The sequence below is a fragment of the Pongo abelii genome, chromosome 6 (assembly GCF_028885655.2).
Source record: "Pongo abelii isolate AG06213 chromosome 6, NHGRI_mPonAbe1-v2.0_pri, whole genome shotgun sequence".
In the NCBI taxonomy this organism is placed as follows: Eukaryota; Metazoa; Chordata; class Mammalia; order Primates; family Hominidae; genus Pongo; species Pongo abelii.
In genome coordinates, this window is record NC_071991.2 from 70,509,400 (window position 1) to 70,527,519 (window position 18,120).

At 34.2% G+C, this 18,120-nt stretch overlaps 1 protein-coding gene across 9 annotated transcripts in view; it reads left to right on the forward strand.

The window, feature by feature from the left end:
* DGKB (diacylglycerol kinase beta) overlaps window positions 1-18,120 on the forward strand; it is a 743,750-nt gene that overhangs the window by 203,393 nt on the left and 522,237 nt on the right. For all 9 annotated transcript variants that reach the window (XM_024249734.3, XM_024249737.3, XM_024249742.3 and 6 more), the window contains 5 exons: window positions 3,113-3,187; window positions 6,418-6,537; window positions 15,142-15,259; window positions 17,660-17,748; window positions 17,832-17,948. In XM_024249734.3, coding sequence (XP_024105502.1) covers window positions 3,113-3,187; window positions 6,418-6,537; window positions 15,142-15,259; window positions 17,660-17,748; window positions 17,832-17,948 — 519 coding nt within the window. The remainder of the gene's footprint in view (window positions 1-3,112; window positions 3,188-6,417; window positions 6,538-15,141; window positions 15,260-17,659; window positions 17,749-17,831; window positions 17,949-18,120) is intronic.

Sequence of the window (18,120 nt, forward strand, 5' to 3'; positions counted from 1 at the left end):
TAGGTAAATATATTTACAGATTGCTTTCACAAACTTTGCTTTTTAAATATCTCATCCAATTTAATATTCAGTTTACATTCTATAGTTATAGTCATAAAAAATAAGAAAATACCATCTTTATATGATTAACTGAAAGGAATAATTAAACGTTTATTTGTAATATGTGGAAATCATTGCTAGCTTTCAGAGAAATAGAAAGTAGTTTTTAGTCTTAGTGCACAGATCAGTACCATGCATGAAAGTCCATCTCAGGTTCCATCCAATAATCTATCTTATGTTTGGTAACATATTTTGCATATTATATTATTTCTTGTTCTATCAAGGAAATATAAGAATATTAATAGAATAAGTGTCATATTATGGAAATTTTGAAGTGTACCATTTTTAATATATTTAATATTATTAGAAACAAATGTTTTGATATATTTAATAATGACTGAAATAGACATGATCTCTGAAAATGGGTGAGTTTTTCTCATCATCTGATAGACCACCCTATGGCAGCTAAAATAGATTTTAAAGGCAAAGCAATGAGGTTGGAAGCCTATTTATGTAACTTTGAGTAGGATAATGGTATATTAGCTTCTCCAGAGGGAGATTAAAATATATAACTCCTACTCTAGGAAATGACCATCACTCTGAATTGATACTGTGATTATGGGATTTATTATGTGTAAGTCTCAGTAATTTTTCAAATGCTGGCCGGGCACGGTGGCTCATGCCTGTAATCCCAGCATTTTGGGATGCCAAGGCGGGCAGGCGATCACCTGAGGTCAGGAGTTTGAGACCAGCCTGGCCAACATGATGAAACCCCATCTCTACTAAAAACACAAAAATTATCCAGGTGTGGTAGTGGGCACACCTGTAATCCCAGCTACTCGGGAGGCTGAGGCAGGAGAATCGCTTGAACCCGGGAGGTGGAGGTTGCAGTGAGCCGAGATTATGCCAGTGCACTCCAGCCTGGGTGAGAGAGCAAGACTCCATCTCAAAAAAAAAAATTTTTTTTTTCAAATGCTATTATTTTTAAGTGCCTAGAGGTCTTCAGTTTCCCATTAGAAATACCAAGCTACATAATAAATTTGCTCATTTTATGGTGCCATTTCACGACTAGAAATTTTAATTTCTTCTAGATACTTTAATATGCTTAGTATAGCACTTGTGATTACACTAATGCAAATTATATTTTAATGGAGAGTTGTTTTATTTAATGTTTCTTTTTTAATTAAATTAAAATGATGATTCTTTACTAGGCTTTAGCCATGGGTTGGCAGTTGATTTGAAAATTCAGTCAAATAGTCCTTTTTTTTTTTTTTTGGTCTCTGCCTATTTTTTGTTAGCCTATACAGTAGACTACTAGCAATATTTAGAACTATAGTCCCAATATTAAACAATGAGTTGGGGATAAATATATTTAGTTTTGGTTAAACTAGTCTCTATTTTTTTGTAATTAAAGGCCTGGATTTCATTTCTAGGGTTTTCTCCACAATACCTACTGCTCCAATATTTTTCCTTCACTGTCAGGTTTAAATTGTACCTTCTGACATCATGTGTCTTGGTACCTTTAAGGTGTGGCAGTTCACCTACTGGGGGCAAAACAGAAAGAAAATGATAATTTGAAAAATTTCCACTATTTCTAATAATAATAGTTAAGATTTTTTGGTCATTTGGAATATGGCAAACAACAAAATAAATGCATTTTTTATAATAACATGTTTAATCTTTGCAGCAATTCTATGAAAGAGGTAACGTTAGAGTAGCTATTTTACCGATGAGAAAACTGAGTCTTAGGTGGGGTGGCTTACCTAATATCACATGTCTATGTAACAGTCCACCAAAAATAGTTTCTGTTCTTAAATCCGGGAACTTTAACACTTACAAATCATTAAAGGCACATGTAAGCAAAGATGGAGTAGGTGAGAGATTAGTAATGCATGCGTGCACACACATGCACACTTTTAACCTGTAATTCAAAGGGATTTATGTCTTAAAATTTGTTAATCTGTAATAAATATTGTATTACTTCTGGGGCAGCCTGTCTTAAGTAACGTATTCATAATTATCCTTTTTTTTTTTTGTGGAGACAGGGATTATAGCTTTCATTAGTTCCTCAGAGGGAACCACGGCTCCCCGAAACAGAATCTGTTTTATCATATTTCTTCTCCATTCCATGAACATCGACTACATATATTAGATTAGAGATTTGAGTAGAATAATCTTTAACTATTGTACTTTCAAGCCTTATTCTTTTATACTTCTTACATTTTAAATCATACTGTAAAACACCACTTTTCAAATTATGTCATGTTTTCATGTAAAATTACAAGCATTTCACAAAGGCATGTTTAATCTTTTCTGTAGGTACAGAAAAATTAAAACATTAGATAAATAGGTAGGAAAATGTTTTAATTAATTTAGCCAGGTCATATGTATTAACTTGCAATTCTTCTAAGAGTTGATAATTGAGCAGAATAATATGGAAATTCAAACTAAAATTTCATCCTTTCACAAAATAAATGCTACATCTACTTGTCCTGCAAACCTTGATCCTGAACACTCTTCTTTCAAGAGCAAATTATTCAATACATGACTAAAACAGTCAATATACATTCTCAGTGTATCAAGATAAAAATAGACTTCTCACTTGTCCTCAAATGATTTTTCCACCCTTTCACATCTGTTTTCAAGCCAAAGGTTCAGGGAATTCAGTGTCTTAAAAATCACATGTGACAATATGTATTTGGTCCTGCTTTCTTCAGACACTCTCTTTTAGTAGAAGAAAATGTATTTTTTGTTAAGTTGTGCCCTCTCCTGGTGAACATTTCTAGACAATGTACAAGGTAAATTTATATTTAGGATTCTCTTTTCTTTATATAGTTAATTAGACCTTTAAAAAGGATTATGTATATATATATATATGTATATATACATATATATATATACATATATATATATATACACATATATATATATATACGTATATATATATATATATTCCCATGGAAATCATTTAACTTTTTTAGCTACACATTGAACAAAACAATTTTTGCAAGTGAAAGATTTAAAACTCACTAAGATCTTGTATTCATATATTTTATCTCTCTTTCTCTTCCAGGAGCTGGAAAATATCATCGGTCAGATGATGCATGTTGCAGAATACCTTGAGTGGGATGTCACTGAACTTAATCCAGTAGGTATATGAATGATTTCACTATTGGCTAAATTCTGGAAGGTCTTTCTTTCTTTCTTTCTTTTTCTTTCTTTCTTCCTTCCTTCGTTCTTTCCTTTTCTTTTCTTTCTTTTTCTTTTTTTTTCCTTGTCTGGGACCCTGATATATTCCTGTCATTTAATTTTGTCTTTTGATAACTAAGTTACTATTTCTAATCAGAAGTCAAAGTGGATTCTGAATAAGATAACAAGGTATATGTGGAGTTCTGAAGCTGTTAACAGTAACTTTTGCTTTCTTCCTCGTGGAAGTTATTTTGAATGGTGGTCTTACACACATGTGGATAAGCAGAAGGTCCTGATAGACACTGCCAAGGCCATGCCATGCCATAAAAGAAGATGGTAGTTTTCCATGCACAGTACATTGTGTTACCTTGTATATATGTTATATATTGCTTTCAACTCTCTGAGGTAGATACACTATTATTTTTTCATTTTGCAGAGGAGTAAATTGAGACCCAAATACGTTAAAATTACTTGCCCAAAGCTCTTCAGCTAGTCAGGAATTTTTAATTAAATTGTTTAGAGAAAGAGTATCTAAAAATGCTTATAAGAACATAGAATTCTTATTTTGAATAAATATCAAAATTTCAACATTATTCAAATACATATTAAAATATACTTGACTTGAAACCATAACTTTGGCCACAAAAAATATTTTGGGGAAAGTTGATAAGAGATATTGAGTTTATATTATTTTTAAAACCTTTAGCAAAGTGTATATGAATAAAGTAAATGCAAATAAATTTTATTTAAATGATTTTACATTTTATGCAAATTCAAGAAGCGTATATTTAACTTCTGTTCACATCTATGCAGTAAACAATGGCATGAGTATATGCTGCAAGAACTCTGATAGCATTTTCCTGTCTTACTGGGATTAGGATTTTTCCAGTTTTAAATCAACTATTGGGAAATGCATATGCTGTGCTTATAGTGAGTGGCAGATGTCATTAACAGGTTGCCATTTGTATGTGGAATAATAAAATAGATGGTAACATGTATTTAATTTATTGTTTGACTCACCTTAATATTTTCGCTGAAAGCCAGGAATTTCTGATTATTTCTATTGCCCTTTTAATCGACAACAGCTTTCTCCTCTCCTACTCACCTTTCTACCTGTGCAGATTAGTCATCTGTCAATCAAGCCAGCTTGTTACTAGATGGAGAGTGGGAGGGGGATTTGTTTTTCCATTCAGGTTTCTAAACAGTGGACACTACCACTTCTCAACAAAAGCATTTTTGGTGTGTGTGTGGGGGGGTGGAGGTGTTTGTAGATTCGAGAAAAAGGAGATCAGAATGCTAGGAGGAAGGGGAAAGCTGGTGGCTGAGTAGTCTTTCTACAACAAATACCTAGTGTATTTGTCAGATTATTGACTGGAGAATACAAGTAATAAACTATAGCATTATTTGACATGTGTGTTACTGATAAGTCTGCTACTATTCCAGGGAGCTGAAATGGTACAAAGTTGTACATTATGTCTGCTGTCATGGGAACTGCCTCGTCATCTTGCCTAAGGCTTCAGTAGTTCTCATTGTAAACAAATGTACACATCAGCAGGCTTCTCATAGGTTTGCATATATAAATAAAAAGAAATGGGCCGGGCTTGGTGGCTCAAGCCTGTAATCCGAGCACTTTGGGAGGCCGAGGCAGGTGGATCATGACGTCAGGAGATTGAGACCATCCTGGCTAACACGGTGAAACCCTGTCTCTACTAAAAATACACACACGCAAAAATTAGCCGGGCGTGTTGGCGGACGCCTGTAGTCCCCGCTACTCGGGAGGCTGAGGCAGGAGAATGGCGTGAACCCGGGAGGCGGAGCTTGCTGTGAGCCGAGATTGCGCCACTGCATTCCAGCCTGAGCGACAGAGTGAGACTCCGTCTCAAAAAAAAAGAAAGAGAGAGAGAGAAATGAACATTTGAGGTTGATTATAGTAGTAGGGAAGACTGGAGTGTCCCTAGAAGTTTTTATCAAATTAACTCAGGCTCTACACTCAGTTCAATCTTATTTTTTTATGAGGCCCATGGGATTTGAGACACGGTCAGAGGATGGCTTTAACATGAGATTTATTAGGTACAAAAAGGAAAGCATCACTCATCCGAAACAAATGTCATTGTTTTATTTCTCTTATGATTGATACATTTCTACTAATTCATCAGCAAGCTCTTGAGAGGCAAGGGGAGAAAAATAATCTAATTTTCAAATACAATACTTCCTGAGTGAAGACACCAAGCACAAGAGTGTCTAGGCAGACAATACTTCTACCAACAAATCAAATATTTCATGCATTGCGTCTTTTCCAATCTCTGTTCCAATGCTCTCTGCATTTCTCTTTTTTTCGAAATTGATTAACATTTTTGTATTATATAAAGGCAGTGAGTTCCTTTCTTCATTAGAATTCTTACCATGTTTGCCATCTTGATGCCATTAGATGGGAAGTACTTTGCTTTCCCAGCAACCAAGGGTAATATGTTTGGAACTGATATATAATTTCCATTAATAATAACACAAACAACACTATATGACACTGACTCTATATGCCAGCGGCTCATCTGCTTATAATACATTAGCTCGTTTAATCCTCACAATAGCCCTTCTAGGTAAGTACTGATATTGCCACCATACCACAGAGAGGTAAATGTATTGCAAACAAACACTGCGGAGAACATTTTAAGACATTACGTGCAAGTCATCTTTAGAAACGAAGTTTAATTAAACTTGATTTGATCCTTTAACTTCTTGACTCTATTAAATTCTGATAGGCAATTAAAAGCAACTAAATTCCCTCGCCCCTTACTACTTAGCAAAGAATTATATGAGCTCTTTGCCATGAAGTTAATTTGTTCAGACATTTTCTGGCATATATATGAATCTAAAAAATAATCTGGAGAAAGTAATTAAAGACCACTTTCACACTTATTAAAGATTCTTCTTGTTTTAGCTGTGCTGTTCATTGGAAAAATATTGAAAACTTAAGCACTTATTTCTAAAAAGTGATCAGTGTAAGCGGCCAGGTTTAGAAATGCTAACAAAGTCACCAGTTCATCAGTAATAGAGTTAATGTTGTACTGAGTTAGCAAGACAGTTATCCCAACTCTCCACTTAGCTGTTAGTCACAATTTCATATGTTGTAGCCTATGAAATTTATTTTATTGATTGACCACAAATTTTCCCTTGTCTCCTCTACTACAGATCCTCCATGAAATGATGGAAGAAATTGACTATGATCATGATGGAACCGTGTCTCTGGAGGAATGGATTCAAGGAGGAATGACAACGATTCCACTTCTTGTGCTCCTGGGCTTAGAAAATGTAAGCATTTCCACAGAGGAGGGTGGCCTGGTGGTGAGTCAGTGGGGCTCTCTATTACACATTTTGATTACAGATTGATCTGATCATTTTCTACCATTAAGGATGCAGTGAGTGCCTGGAACTTTTAATAAGTATGCCACGGTGCAATTTGACAGTGACTCCTTGTGTAGTAATACTTGCCACACACATGTTGATTCAATTTAGGTATTACTTTAGGATTAAAAATATATTCTCTCTCTTTTGTTTTCCTCTATTTAAAGTGCAATCTAATTTTTTTTAAGTTACTGACCTCCTCATATTATCTAAAGCAAGAGACTCTCCAATATTATTGTATTTTGCAGTTCTTGTGGTGCTTCATTATTTCAATGTTCCTCCTACCTATAAAGGTAATCTATTTTATTGAAAACTGATACTTGGAGGAGGCAGTTAAATATCTCCAGTGGTTTAAAGATTAGCGGTTGCAAAAAGTCATTGTGGTTTCTGCCATTACCTTTAATGACAGAAACCGCAATGACTTTTGCACCAACCTATATAAACGTAAGTTTTTCTTGTATCAGCAGCAGGCAGGTTCTCATTCTATGCCTGTCAAAAGTCTTCTTGGAGTAGTTCCTCTAGTTGCAATTAAGTACCATTGTGAAGGAATGAAATAATGTAATATAATAATGGCTTTGAAAGCAAATCTTGCTGACCCAGACCTGAAGCAGATTTCAGTTATTTTTATTCTAAAAATCTGATGAAATCTACAGTGGATGCCAGATTTTTTAATTCAGCATTAATAGTTATGCAATAATTAGATATACTGTGTATAGAATAACATGTCTACTTAATTTCAAAGAACATTAGGGGTGGAAAGAACAATGAAATTGTAATATTTAGAGTTTTAAGGTGTAAGACCATAGTATTCACCACTTTGCTGCCAAACCCAAAACTTTTCATACTTCTTATTACCAGCTGAAATATTTTTACAGATTCAAGACTATATCATAGTTATTCAAGGCACCAAATTTTTAAAAGTCATTTCTCAAGATACCTTACTGTCTGTGTTTGTGAAACATATGAGTGTATATAAAAATATGTTGGCACATATGGGTTTAGGAATATATAAATAGACTTTAGGAATATAAAAATGAGCTGAGGGTTAAGGAATATGTGTAAGTTTAGAAATAAATAATGGGCTTCAAGAGATTACTATTTGTTTTCTTTTTTACCTGGGTCTTCAAATTTCTTCTGAACTCAGTTGAAGCTTACCTTTCATGAGGCCCATGGGATCTGAGACATGGTCAGAGGATGGAAAACAATAAAATACTAATAAGTGACATATGGAAAATTACCCTTAAACTAATTTATTTAAACAAAATAAAATATATATATATATTATTGTTAATAGGTATATAGTTCTACACTTAAAAATTTTGTGAAACAGTATTTCCTTGTACCTGAAGTTCTTATACTACACATAACTGAGTATTTTTTTATAATACCATGATATTTGTCTCTATATTATCAACATTTATTTAACTGTTCATGTACCTTCTGACAAAAAGCATTATGTAAATCAGACTACTGGGAGAAAACAAAAGAAAAATTGAAAAATGTTGACATTTTAAGGTTTAATGTATACTTTATCCTGAAAAATTATTGTCAGATAACTTTAGTCAGGAAATTCCAATAATAATGGTTCCCTAGAAGGACATTTTATGTTTGTAAAGCTAAAATTTGTATATTCTAAGCATTTATGGAAATTCTAGGATGAGAGAGGGAGGGAAGATGCAGGAATAAACAAGTAAATCATCTGGTAGTCGAGGGTGGGATAGAAAAGTGCAGAAAGGGACAGTCAGTTGCCCGTATTTTAAATGTCACAAGAGATTTTTTGAAATGATGACGTTTTTCTTTGGAAACTACTGCTGATACATCATTTATTATTTAATTTATAAATGTAGATATTTGTGAAGTTATAAAAATTATCACAGGTAATAGAGTCCACAAATCTATATGATTTAACTCAAAGTATTTTAAACCAATATAATACCTCATTAGTTTCTAGTGTAGTATTGTTTCAATTGTAAGGCAATTCTATGCATTTAATGTGCACTCTATTAATCATACATAATTTACTTTCTAATAGTATTTGTAAACTTATTTTTTATGTTTTTAGTAAAAAGGGAGTGTCTGGAGTTAAATAAGGTAAATCTAAGGTTTTATGATAGCAATCAGAGCTGTGTTCCAGAGTTGTGTTCCCAGTGATGGCCGCTAGATGGCAGAGGCACATTATTTAACCTTAAGAGACCGCCTTAAATCTGAGATTAGATTCTGCCCCCCGACCCCATCTCTGTAAAGAACAACTTTAAAAGAAGAAATTTCCCTTTTCTTTCATTTTTGTGAAAAAATAAGCCACCTACATTTTAAGCTGTCTTTTAATAAAATGTATGAGCCATATAATCATGTGTAATGATCACAAAATACAGCACCTATTTGTTAGAAAGAGCTGTTGAATTCTAAGGCATGGTAATTGTTTTAAGAAGCAGGAATGACACCAAGACAACTGAGTGATGAGAACCTTTTTTAGTAATTGAGATTTCTTTCCTTTCTGTAGGCAGTTAATGTGTTACATTATTACCTGTAAAGAATTTGATCCATGAATCTATCCCCTCACCTTTGCTTATTTAATTGAAAATCTAGATACTGCAGATTGAAGTTGGCCATTTATTGTGAAGCTTGTCTTGTTAGGTTGTCCTGTATATTATTGTCTATTGTCAATTATGAGCTCGGGGAGTAGGTTCTAATTGATAGTGCACGTAAAATACCACAGTGTATTTGAAGTGACTGTGGTGTCCTAGCCAAATTACACAGAAAAGGAAGTAGTCCTGGGAGAGTAATTTTCACTTCTAATGTAAGGCACAACAGTTACGATTTCGATGCAATTTATTTTTCTCTACCAACAACAGTTTAAAAACTAGTCTATTTTAAAGAATATCTGCTTTGGTACCAAACTCAGAAATGGAGTTGATGGGGACCAGATTCTATACCAAATATTAGAGAGTAAGAGCCATTTCTTTTCTCTTAGAAGAGACTCTACAAACTTTACAAAATACAAGATGAATGGGTCAGAAATGGTGTAGAGTGTTAGTGTCTCTTACATTTGAAGGAAAATTGAGAATTTGGATGGCTTTGTGATTCTGATTACCACAATAAAAATTTATACCTGAGACTTATTCATTCTTCCTTCAGAATTCAACTCATTGGAGAATTGTTTTTTTAAAAAATCCAATGTAATTAAAACACTTTTTGTGTTGAATAACTTTATATAGAGGTAAACTCTGTTCCTGTGATTGGAAACTGTCTGCAGAGGGAGAGATATTAAGTAATTTTGGCTATGGGGCCATAAGGTCTCTGCCACAACTGCTTAACTCTGCTGTTCCAGCACAAATGCAATCACAGAAATTATGTAAATGAACCAGAAAAGCTATGTTTTAATAAAACTGCATGTGCAAAAACAGATTGCTGGCCAGGTTTGACTCAGTGCCATAGTTTGCCAACCGCTGATCTATTCTATCACCAATTTCTCAGATTAAAAAAACAGAAAAAGTTTTAATTTATTTTAATTCATTTGGAAGAAAGGAATCTAATACCTTTTACTTGGCACGATCAGACAACCACAGCAAGACATGAGGACTAATAGACAGAAATCATAGGAGCAGTGAATGTCATCAAATTGATCAAATAACAGACCTTAGCTCTGTTATTAACTAACTAGGTCATTTTTATGCCAGGCAGTTGCTCTCTCTGGAAAAATGAGAAGTTAGTCAAGAAGATAAGTTAGTGTTTCCTAATACTCTTTCAATTAGAACATTCCTTTTCCTGCATGAACAAGATAATTAATAATGCTTCAATTTCTGAAATCTCTCGTTTTGGATCGTCGTTTAATTTTTTCAACGAAAATTCCTGAATTTATATTATAGGGAAAAGAGAAATGTACATTTAAGCAGTAGACTAGCTTGAAATAGCAATACCTTAACTTGTTATTGTGGATTGTTGTACCCACATCTAGCCTGCATGGTTTCTGGATGGTTTGTATTTTGGTCTCACAATATGTGTGCAAAAAATCCTGGTCTTCAATTCTTATAGGTCATTTAAACTTTGCCTTTGATTGAGATTGTTTAGGACACATTTTTTGTTTGACTCTCAGTAAAGTAATATGCAATGTGTTCTCTGATGAAATTCCTGAGTGATGGAGAATAGAAGACAATGTATTCTTGGTAGATTAAATTATATTTTGGGAGCTGATGTTCAGCACATCAATTTTTAAAAGTTTTTTATTTGGTTTAAGAGTTTTTATTCTGCTGTCTATACTTTGCTCAATGTAGAAAGCAGTTACAAAACTAGATGAATGCAAAAATTCTTGAGATTCCAGATTGTGTCATTTAAGAAACATGACTACGTGGTGTAACCTGCTGTTGATTTTGCATTTGAGCCTCAGGAATGGCAGGTGACCTTACAATGTGTGGTCTGGAGATGAACAGTTGATGACAGCTCCACTCAGAATTTTAAAACTTTTCCCTGCATTCTCTTTGCCCAGGCCTAATAGAGCGCATCTTTTTGTCTAAAAGAGAAGTTTCTGCTGGGCGCGGTGGCTCACGCCTGTAATCCCAGCGCTTTGGGAGGCCGAGGCGGGCGGATCATGAGGTCAGGAGATCGAGACCATCCTGGCTAACACGGTGAAACCCCGTCTCTACTAAAAATACAAAAAATTAGCCGGGCGCGGTGGCGGGAGCGGAGGCGGAGGCAGGAGAATGGCGCGAACCCGGGAGGCGGAGCTTGCAGTGAGCCGAGATCGCGCCACTGCACTCCAGCCCTCAAAAAAAAAAAAAAAAAAAAGAAGTTTCTTTCACATTGTCATAATTTTTTTTTGGAGACCTTGGACAAAAAGTAAGGTAATTTAATGTTCTTTGTTATTTAATGAGTTGGAAGTAATTATTTGTAACATTAGCTCCTCTCTCTCTATATATAAGTTCAGTCAGTTGAAACATAACTAGGTGTGGGGAGAGAAGCATGTGGGTTAGGACATCAGTGAAATTTCTCCTTGAGGTCTTCTGAAAAAAATTATTTATAGTAGCCCTAGTTCACTTGAACATTTTATGTGATCTTGGAAGTATTTATGGAAAAACTAAAACTTTAGAATCACTAGGATAATGAAATAGGTTTTAAAAGTTCTGAAGAGCATTATTTCCTTTGAAACATCCCTTAGCCTTCTAGGCAACTAAGAGTTGGGGAAAAATGTAAAGTTCCTTCTCAGCATGGAGTAGCCTAGGATTCATTAAGCATTTCTGTGTCATAAACACAGACCTGAACAGCTTCATTACAATACACAGTGTTATGTGTGGTGATGAAAAAAGAGCACATTTTAATGAAATAAAGTGAAATTTTAGGTATCTTTCTCAATTCTTTTGGCTGAAAAATTGGGATGTTACACAACACAACCCAATGAGGGTGATAATATTTGCTGTTTATATAACACCAGTCTTCTGAGAAACCAAATTAACTTCACAGGTATTGTATAATGAAACCTCACACCACGGCCTGGAAAAGGGAAGTGGGTACTTTCCTTTCATTAGAGAGGAAAATAGGAAGAAAGGTGAAAAGGCTTATCCACATTTTCATAGTAGGCTAGGAATCAAGCCTTTCTGGATGCCCTGCTTATTTCTGTTTTATAAAAAATAAATTCCCTTTTTTGACAATAAATATATATTTGCAATGGAAGTACTAATAGGAATGTGCTCTACTGGCTGATGGAATATAAGGGACAGATTCTTTCCCTCCCCCATTAAGTTTACAATCTAAGTAAGATAAACAAGACAAGACATGAAAATAGAGAGTTGGAGTATAATTTGCACTGCTGAGAAGTAATTGGCTCCTGGTTTCAATCTCTTCTCTTAAAGAAGTCCCATACATATTTCATCCCTTGCATATTTTGGCAATGTATCCAGCTAAGAGCTATAAAGCTATTTAATTTGTTTTTTGGTAAAGCATTTTATGCCTGGGTAATGGATTTGTACATCAGTTGCAGCCTGTAACATGGCTAAGTGTTCTGATTGACAGAACACCCACGTTCAGACTTGTTTATTTTTTGATAAGGAAAATGCCAGCTAACTTACTCCATATGTGCTCTTCAAAGGATGAAGTTTATTCACATGTAATGGACAATCATTTAAAAATAAAATGTCAAGAATTACAAGAACAGTAACACATACGAAAATTAGATTTTTGTCCTTTTTATTTAAAAATGTTTTTAAGCACTTAGCTACTACTTTTAATTTTTAAAATATTAATTTAGTTTTTTAAAAATTAACAACCCCATATTTAACCTTTCCACATAAGGATGTTTAAATATTATTTGAGGGGATATAAATTTTAAAATATAGACAGTTTTGAAAATATAGCAAAGTTAAATATATATTCTATTCACGTGATAAAGCTACTAGAAATCTATGACTCACCCAAACCAAAACAGGAGATTCAGAAATTAATACAAAGCCTATTTCTTAGGTTTTTGAAAGAAAATTGAAACACCTGTGTTTTCTGAAGTTTTCTGTATGACACCTGCGTAGCTGTAGTTGTTGAGACTTTGTTAGCCCCTTGTCAGGAAGGTAAATCTGAGCAATGTCAAGAATTGTAAAGGGTCCAAAATTTACCCTGTTGGAAGTTAACGTGTTAGCTTGCCACAGTTTTATGGATGCTGCCAGAGGACATGAGACTCCTGAGTCAGAGACAATGGACTTTGTTATTCACAACAAAGAAAGCAACGGGAGCTTCACGTTTGAGTTCACCTTGCCTCCAAAATCTCATGGGAAAGACAGAGTGTGACCCAACTAATGATTGTGCACAGCATCAAGTTTTGGAAACTCTGACTTAGGAAAACTAAATGAATTATAATGCATAGGAAACAAACCCATTTAACCTTTGCCTACAAGGGAGTGATTATTTTTACTATACTGTAAGTATAGTAAGCAAACTGGCCCTCTCCTCTGGAGGGAGACATGTCTCTATTGTCCAAGGCTAGGCTGTTTGTTACTCAAACATCTTTGAAAAGATAGTCTTAAGAAGAAAAAAAAGAAAGAAAGAAAAAGAAAGGACAGTGCTTCTGCTTGCAAAACATGAAGAAATTCAAGAGACCCACTGAGAATTATCGCCCAAGAAGCATTTCGTTAATGTTTCATTTTATGATGCAAATTTGACATTTCTGGTTCTAATGTAAGAATTAGTTACTATAGATTTTCTCTAGTATTACAAATCTGGTGGTTTATCCCTTGACTGGGAATAGGAAAGGTAGTTAGGAGCATTATTATTAATATTTTATTATCAGGAGAAACAAGATGATCTGAATATATTTATATTGTCTCACTACTACAGGACTAATGTTAATGCCCAAGCACTTATTAGATGCTCAAAAATTATTAGGTGAATGTGTTCTAAGAAATATGACAACTTGGCTAACCTGAAAAGTTATGGCAAATAATGTTTTCAATAGAATACCAATAAATGTTAATCTGTTTGATATAATTTGGTGATTAGACTACAAAAAGTACATGTTAATGGAGAAAATGATGGTAGCAAAAGTAATAATATATAATAATTTCATTTAATATCTTGACCTTCTTGTAAGGAGTTCAAGAAATTCCTAAGCATCATATTATTTCATTTTATTTTAATCTTGAACAATGCAGCTGTGATTAAACACCTACAGGAGTAGCTATTATGATATACAGAGTTTTACTGAGAAGAGAAAAAAATAAAGTGTTTTACTAAAGGGGGAATTAATTTAAACCTAAGGTTGTATTGTGGCAAATAACCATAGTGATTGTTATAAATAAAAATATTAATACAGTTTTAATATTTTTACCATCATTCTGTGAGATTAAAACTACTTATATTTTATAAGGGGGTAAACAAAATGGTAACATAATTAAATCCTTTAAAAAGTTTACCTTTTAAAATATACTATTTGTGGCATACTCAATATATTAATATAAATTGGAGTATAGTATAAGGACTCCTCGAATGAAGCCCTAGAATGTCACCAATAACTTACCTTTTAGTATTAGTTTTCCATCCCATCCCATTCCTCTGCCACCTTACATGACCTGATCACCATCATGAATTTTGTATATTACTACTAGTAAGCAAGGGTTAATGATGCCTTTGCAAGTTTTTATTTATCAGGCTGTTCCACTGAAGGGTATTTTCTCTTTCTCTTTATTTATTTATTTGTTTATGGAATTGTGCTAAGGATAAAGTATTTAAAGGAGAGGCAATCACGTCCCTGATCCATTTGGCAGGTCATGACGATGGCTTGGGGTACGCTGTTGAGCTGTTAATATTAGACAAGAATTTGTGGGTTGCTATAGCATCGGTGATTTGTTAGCACTATCTCATTTCACTGGAGCACATGTGTTTTTCTAAAGGCTCTGCGGTGATCTTGGAGAAAGTCATGGATGAAATAACAGATTGTCTTCACATGCTTCAGTCCAGCTCTGAATTTTGTTGGCACTTACATCTTTCACTGTTTATTTCATTAAGTGAAATCTGTTTCTCTTACGTCCCATGCAGAACGTGAAGGATGATGGACAGCACGTGTGGCGACTGAAGCACTTTAACAAACCTGCCTATTGCAACCTTTGCCTGAACATGCTGATTGGCGTGGGGAAGCAGGGCCTCTGCTGTTCCTGTGAGTACCTTTGCTCTGCCTGAACATCATCTCCTCAAGTGAGGAAAAGTCGATTTCATGGAATAGTCTTATTTGTAAATGGAGACCTAAAATCTGATCTCGACTGTCTCTGTACATGTGATTTATATTTTCCTGTAGTGTGTTTTTGAATGTTTAGGTTACTCTAATTTCTTCAGTTTTGGAAAAACCTACCCTTGGAAAAAAAATGAAGGACATTTTCCAAGTCTTCAGCAGTTTTCTTTCCACCGTAGTTTAATTTATTCATGTTTCCCATTTCTTCAGGGGTTATTTTGAATATTTCCACTAGTTTTTCATACTTACATCTTATTCATATTCATCCCCCCTCCCCACATGTTAGTCACTTTATTCACATGAACATCTTATAATGAGTTGATTCCTTTGGGTATCTTGTTTAAGTTACATTAATTGATTAAAAATAGATTTGCATTAAAATTAAGAAATTGCAAGGTATACGAACTAATTTTACACCTCAAGCCTATTATTTTCAATGCTAACAGAAAGAAAATCTTCATATATGGTTAATAGATATTGGAATGCAAAGCATTGATGATTAATGAGTTGTGGCCATTTTAAAAATTTCAGTTCACCCATCTTTGCAATTTTCATTTTATTCTGTTAACTCAGGTCTGCCAATTACAACGTTCTTATAGTGTGTATAACAGTTAGTTTATAAAATCACCTAAGTAATTTTAAATCTGCAGCATATCTACCTGAGAAAATTTTACAATCCATGATAGTTCTGATAAAAAAGAGTAGATATTATACCCCCTTCATTTAAGTTCTCCGTTAATCCATCAATTTATCTCTTCCCAACCTTTTCAGCTTGTACAGAATTACTGAAACTGTCAAGTTCATTAGACACATTCCATTGTTGTGCACTTAATTAAATCTAATTTCTTACCTGGCTTCCAATACCATCCATGGTTTACAGGTTCTTTGTTTGTTTGTTTGTTTGTCATTAGCTAGCAGCTTCTTTGGTAATATGTTTGAGAATTTCCTTTCTCTCAGCTGTATTATTTGAAATTTAATACCATGTTTTAGTGCCACATATACATATGATTTCTGAACTATTTATGAATTTTAATAAAGTTACCTGAAATTTGCCATGTGTAACATAGTCTCTGACAGCTACGTTTGAAAGGTTAGTTACATGTTAGTTACACTAGAACATTCTCCATATACAAAGGAAGTACTTTGTTTTTAAAGTTCTATTATTTTTAAGAAAAGGAATTTTTATGGTAGAGTCTGTTAACAAGAACACATAAAACAAAATGATAAGTCTTAAATAAGATGAGTGATATTATATGAGGAATGAGAATTTTGCTCATAAGTTTTTACTGATTAGTGTGGTGAATGCAATATTCAATATTATTTTTAATATGGAGGAGAAGAGAAAACATGTTTTCTCCCTCAATGTTGCCAAAGAAAATCACAGATATGAATATTTTGGAAGAGTTTTACTATATAAATATTATTTGGATTTAGTGTTTTTCATTTTAATTTGAGGCAGTGGTTAGTTTTTTTTTTTTTAATTGAGGAGGCTATATGTTTATTTTTAAGTACTGTTTTGTATATTTATGCATTTAGAACCCTTAATCTGGAACCAACATTTTATTAAAAGAACACATGTAGTTGACCCTAAATCATATTCAGACTCAAACCATAAAGAATTTGAAGATGCCAAAAATGTATGTCTTGGTTTTCTGACACACATTGTATGTATACATAGATACATATATTTGCTTATGTGTATGTATACATTTGCGTGGTAACATAAATTTTCCCATATGTATACAATATGCCGCCCAGCAAAGGCTGTTGCTTTTGGACAAACGATGCCATGATGGCAAGTGAAGGATGAATTTTCACCAAAGGCCTGTCATGTATGATGAAATCTATTCTCTGGAAATAGACTAATCAGCCATTTAAGCTTTAGATAAGAGACAAAATAGCATAAACTCATGGGTTTTTATTCCCATACCCGCCAGCTGCTCTCATGCCTATACTTTGTAAAATATAGATCTCTTCCTTCTAGCAAATGACACCAAGCCATTTGGCAGTCATCAATTTGTCTTTAATATTTTTGTCATCTGGGAATTATTGTGAAAAATTTGAGTGAGGACTGATTTAATTAAGCATTTCCTGCTATGCCATGATAAAGGAGCCTTGGTTCTTCACATGCATAATATTTCCTGTACTAATTGGCCTTTTATATTCCATGGTAAAAACAGTCGACTTGGACTTCTCCTTGATGTGGCTGATTGGATTGATTAGGGAGCAGTGGATATGAAATGAGGTTCTGTTAATGTCATTCTTTCTCTATAAAATTACAACCAGGACCAGGATTAGCTCTGAATTTGTGTACCTGTTTCCTTTCAGTCTGCAAGTACACAGTCCATGAGCGCTGTGTGGCTCGAGCACCTCCCTCTTGCATCAAGACCTATGTGAAGTCCAAAAGGAACACTGATGTAAGTTTGTGTGCACGCTTGCTTTCTGAAGGTGGCCATTATGTGGTGTGTCCTCTTATCATAATGATGTCATTCTGTTCTAGGTCATGCACCATTACTGGGTTGAAGGTAACTGCCCAACCAAGTGTGATAAGTGCCACAAAACAGTTAAATGTTACCAGGGCCTGACAGGACTGCATTGTGTTTGGTGTCAGATCACAGTGAGTAACAGTTGGAAAACAAATCCCAGCATTCACCCACACTGAAGACTGTGTATATCATACTCTCTGAAAGTCCTACCCTAGAAGGGCTTCCTGAAACTCAGTGTAAGCATAAAACCATGGAAACTTCTTATTTCAACTTGTTCGCAAAGAGATAGGCTCAGGGTCAGAT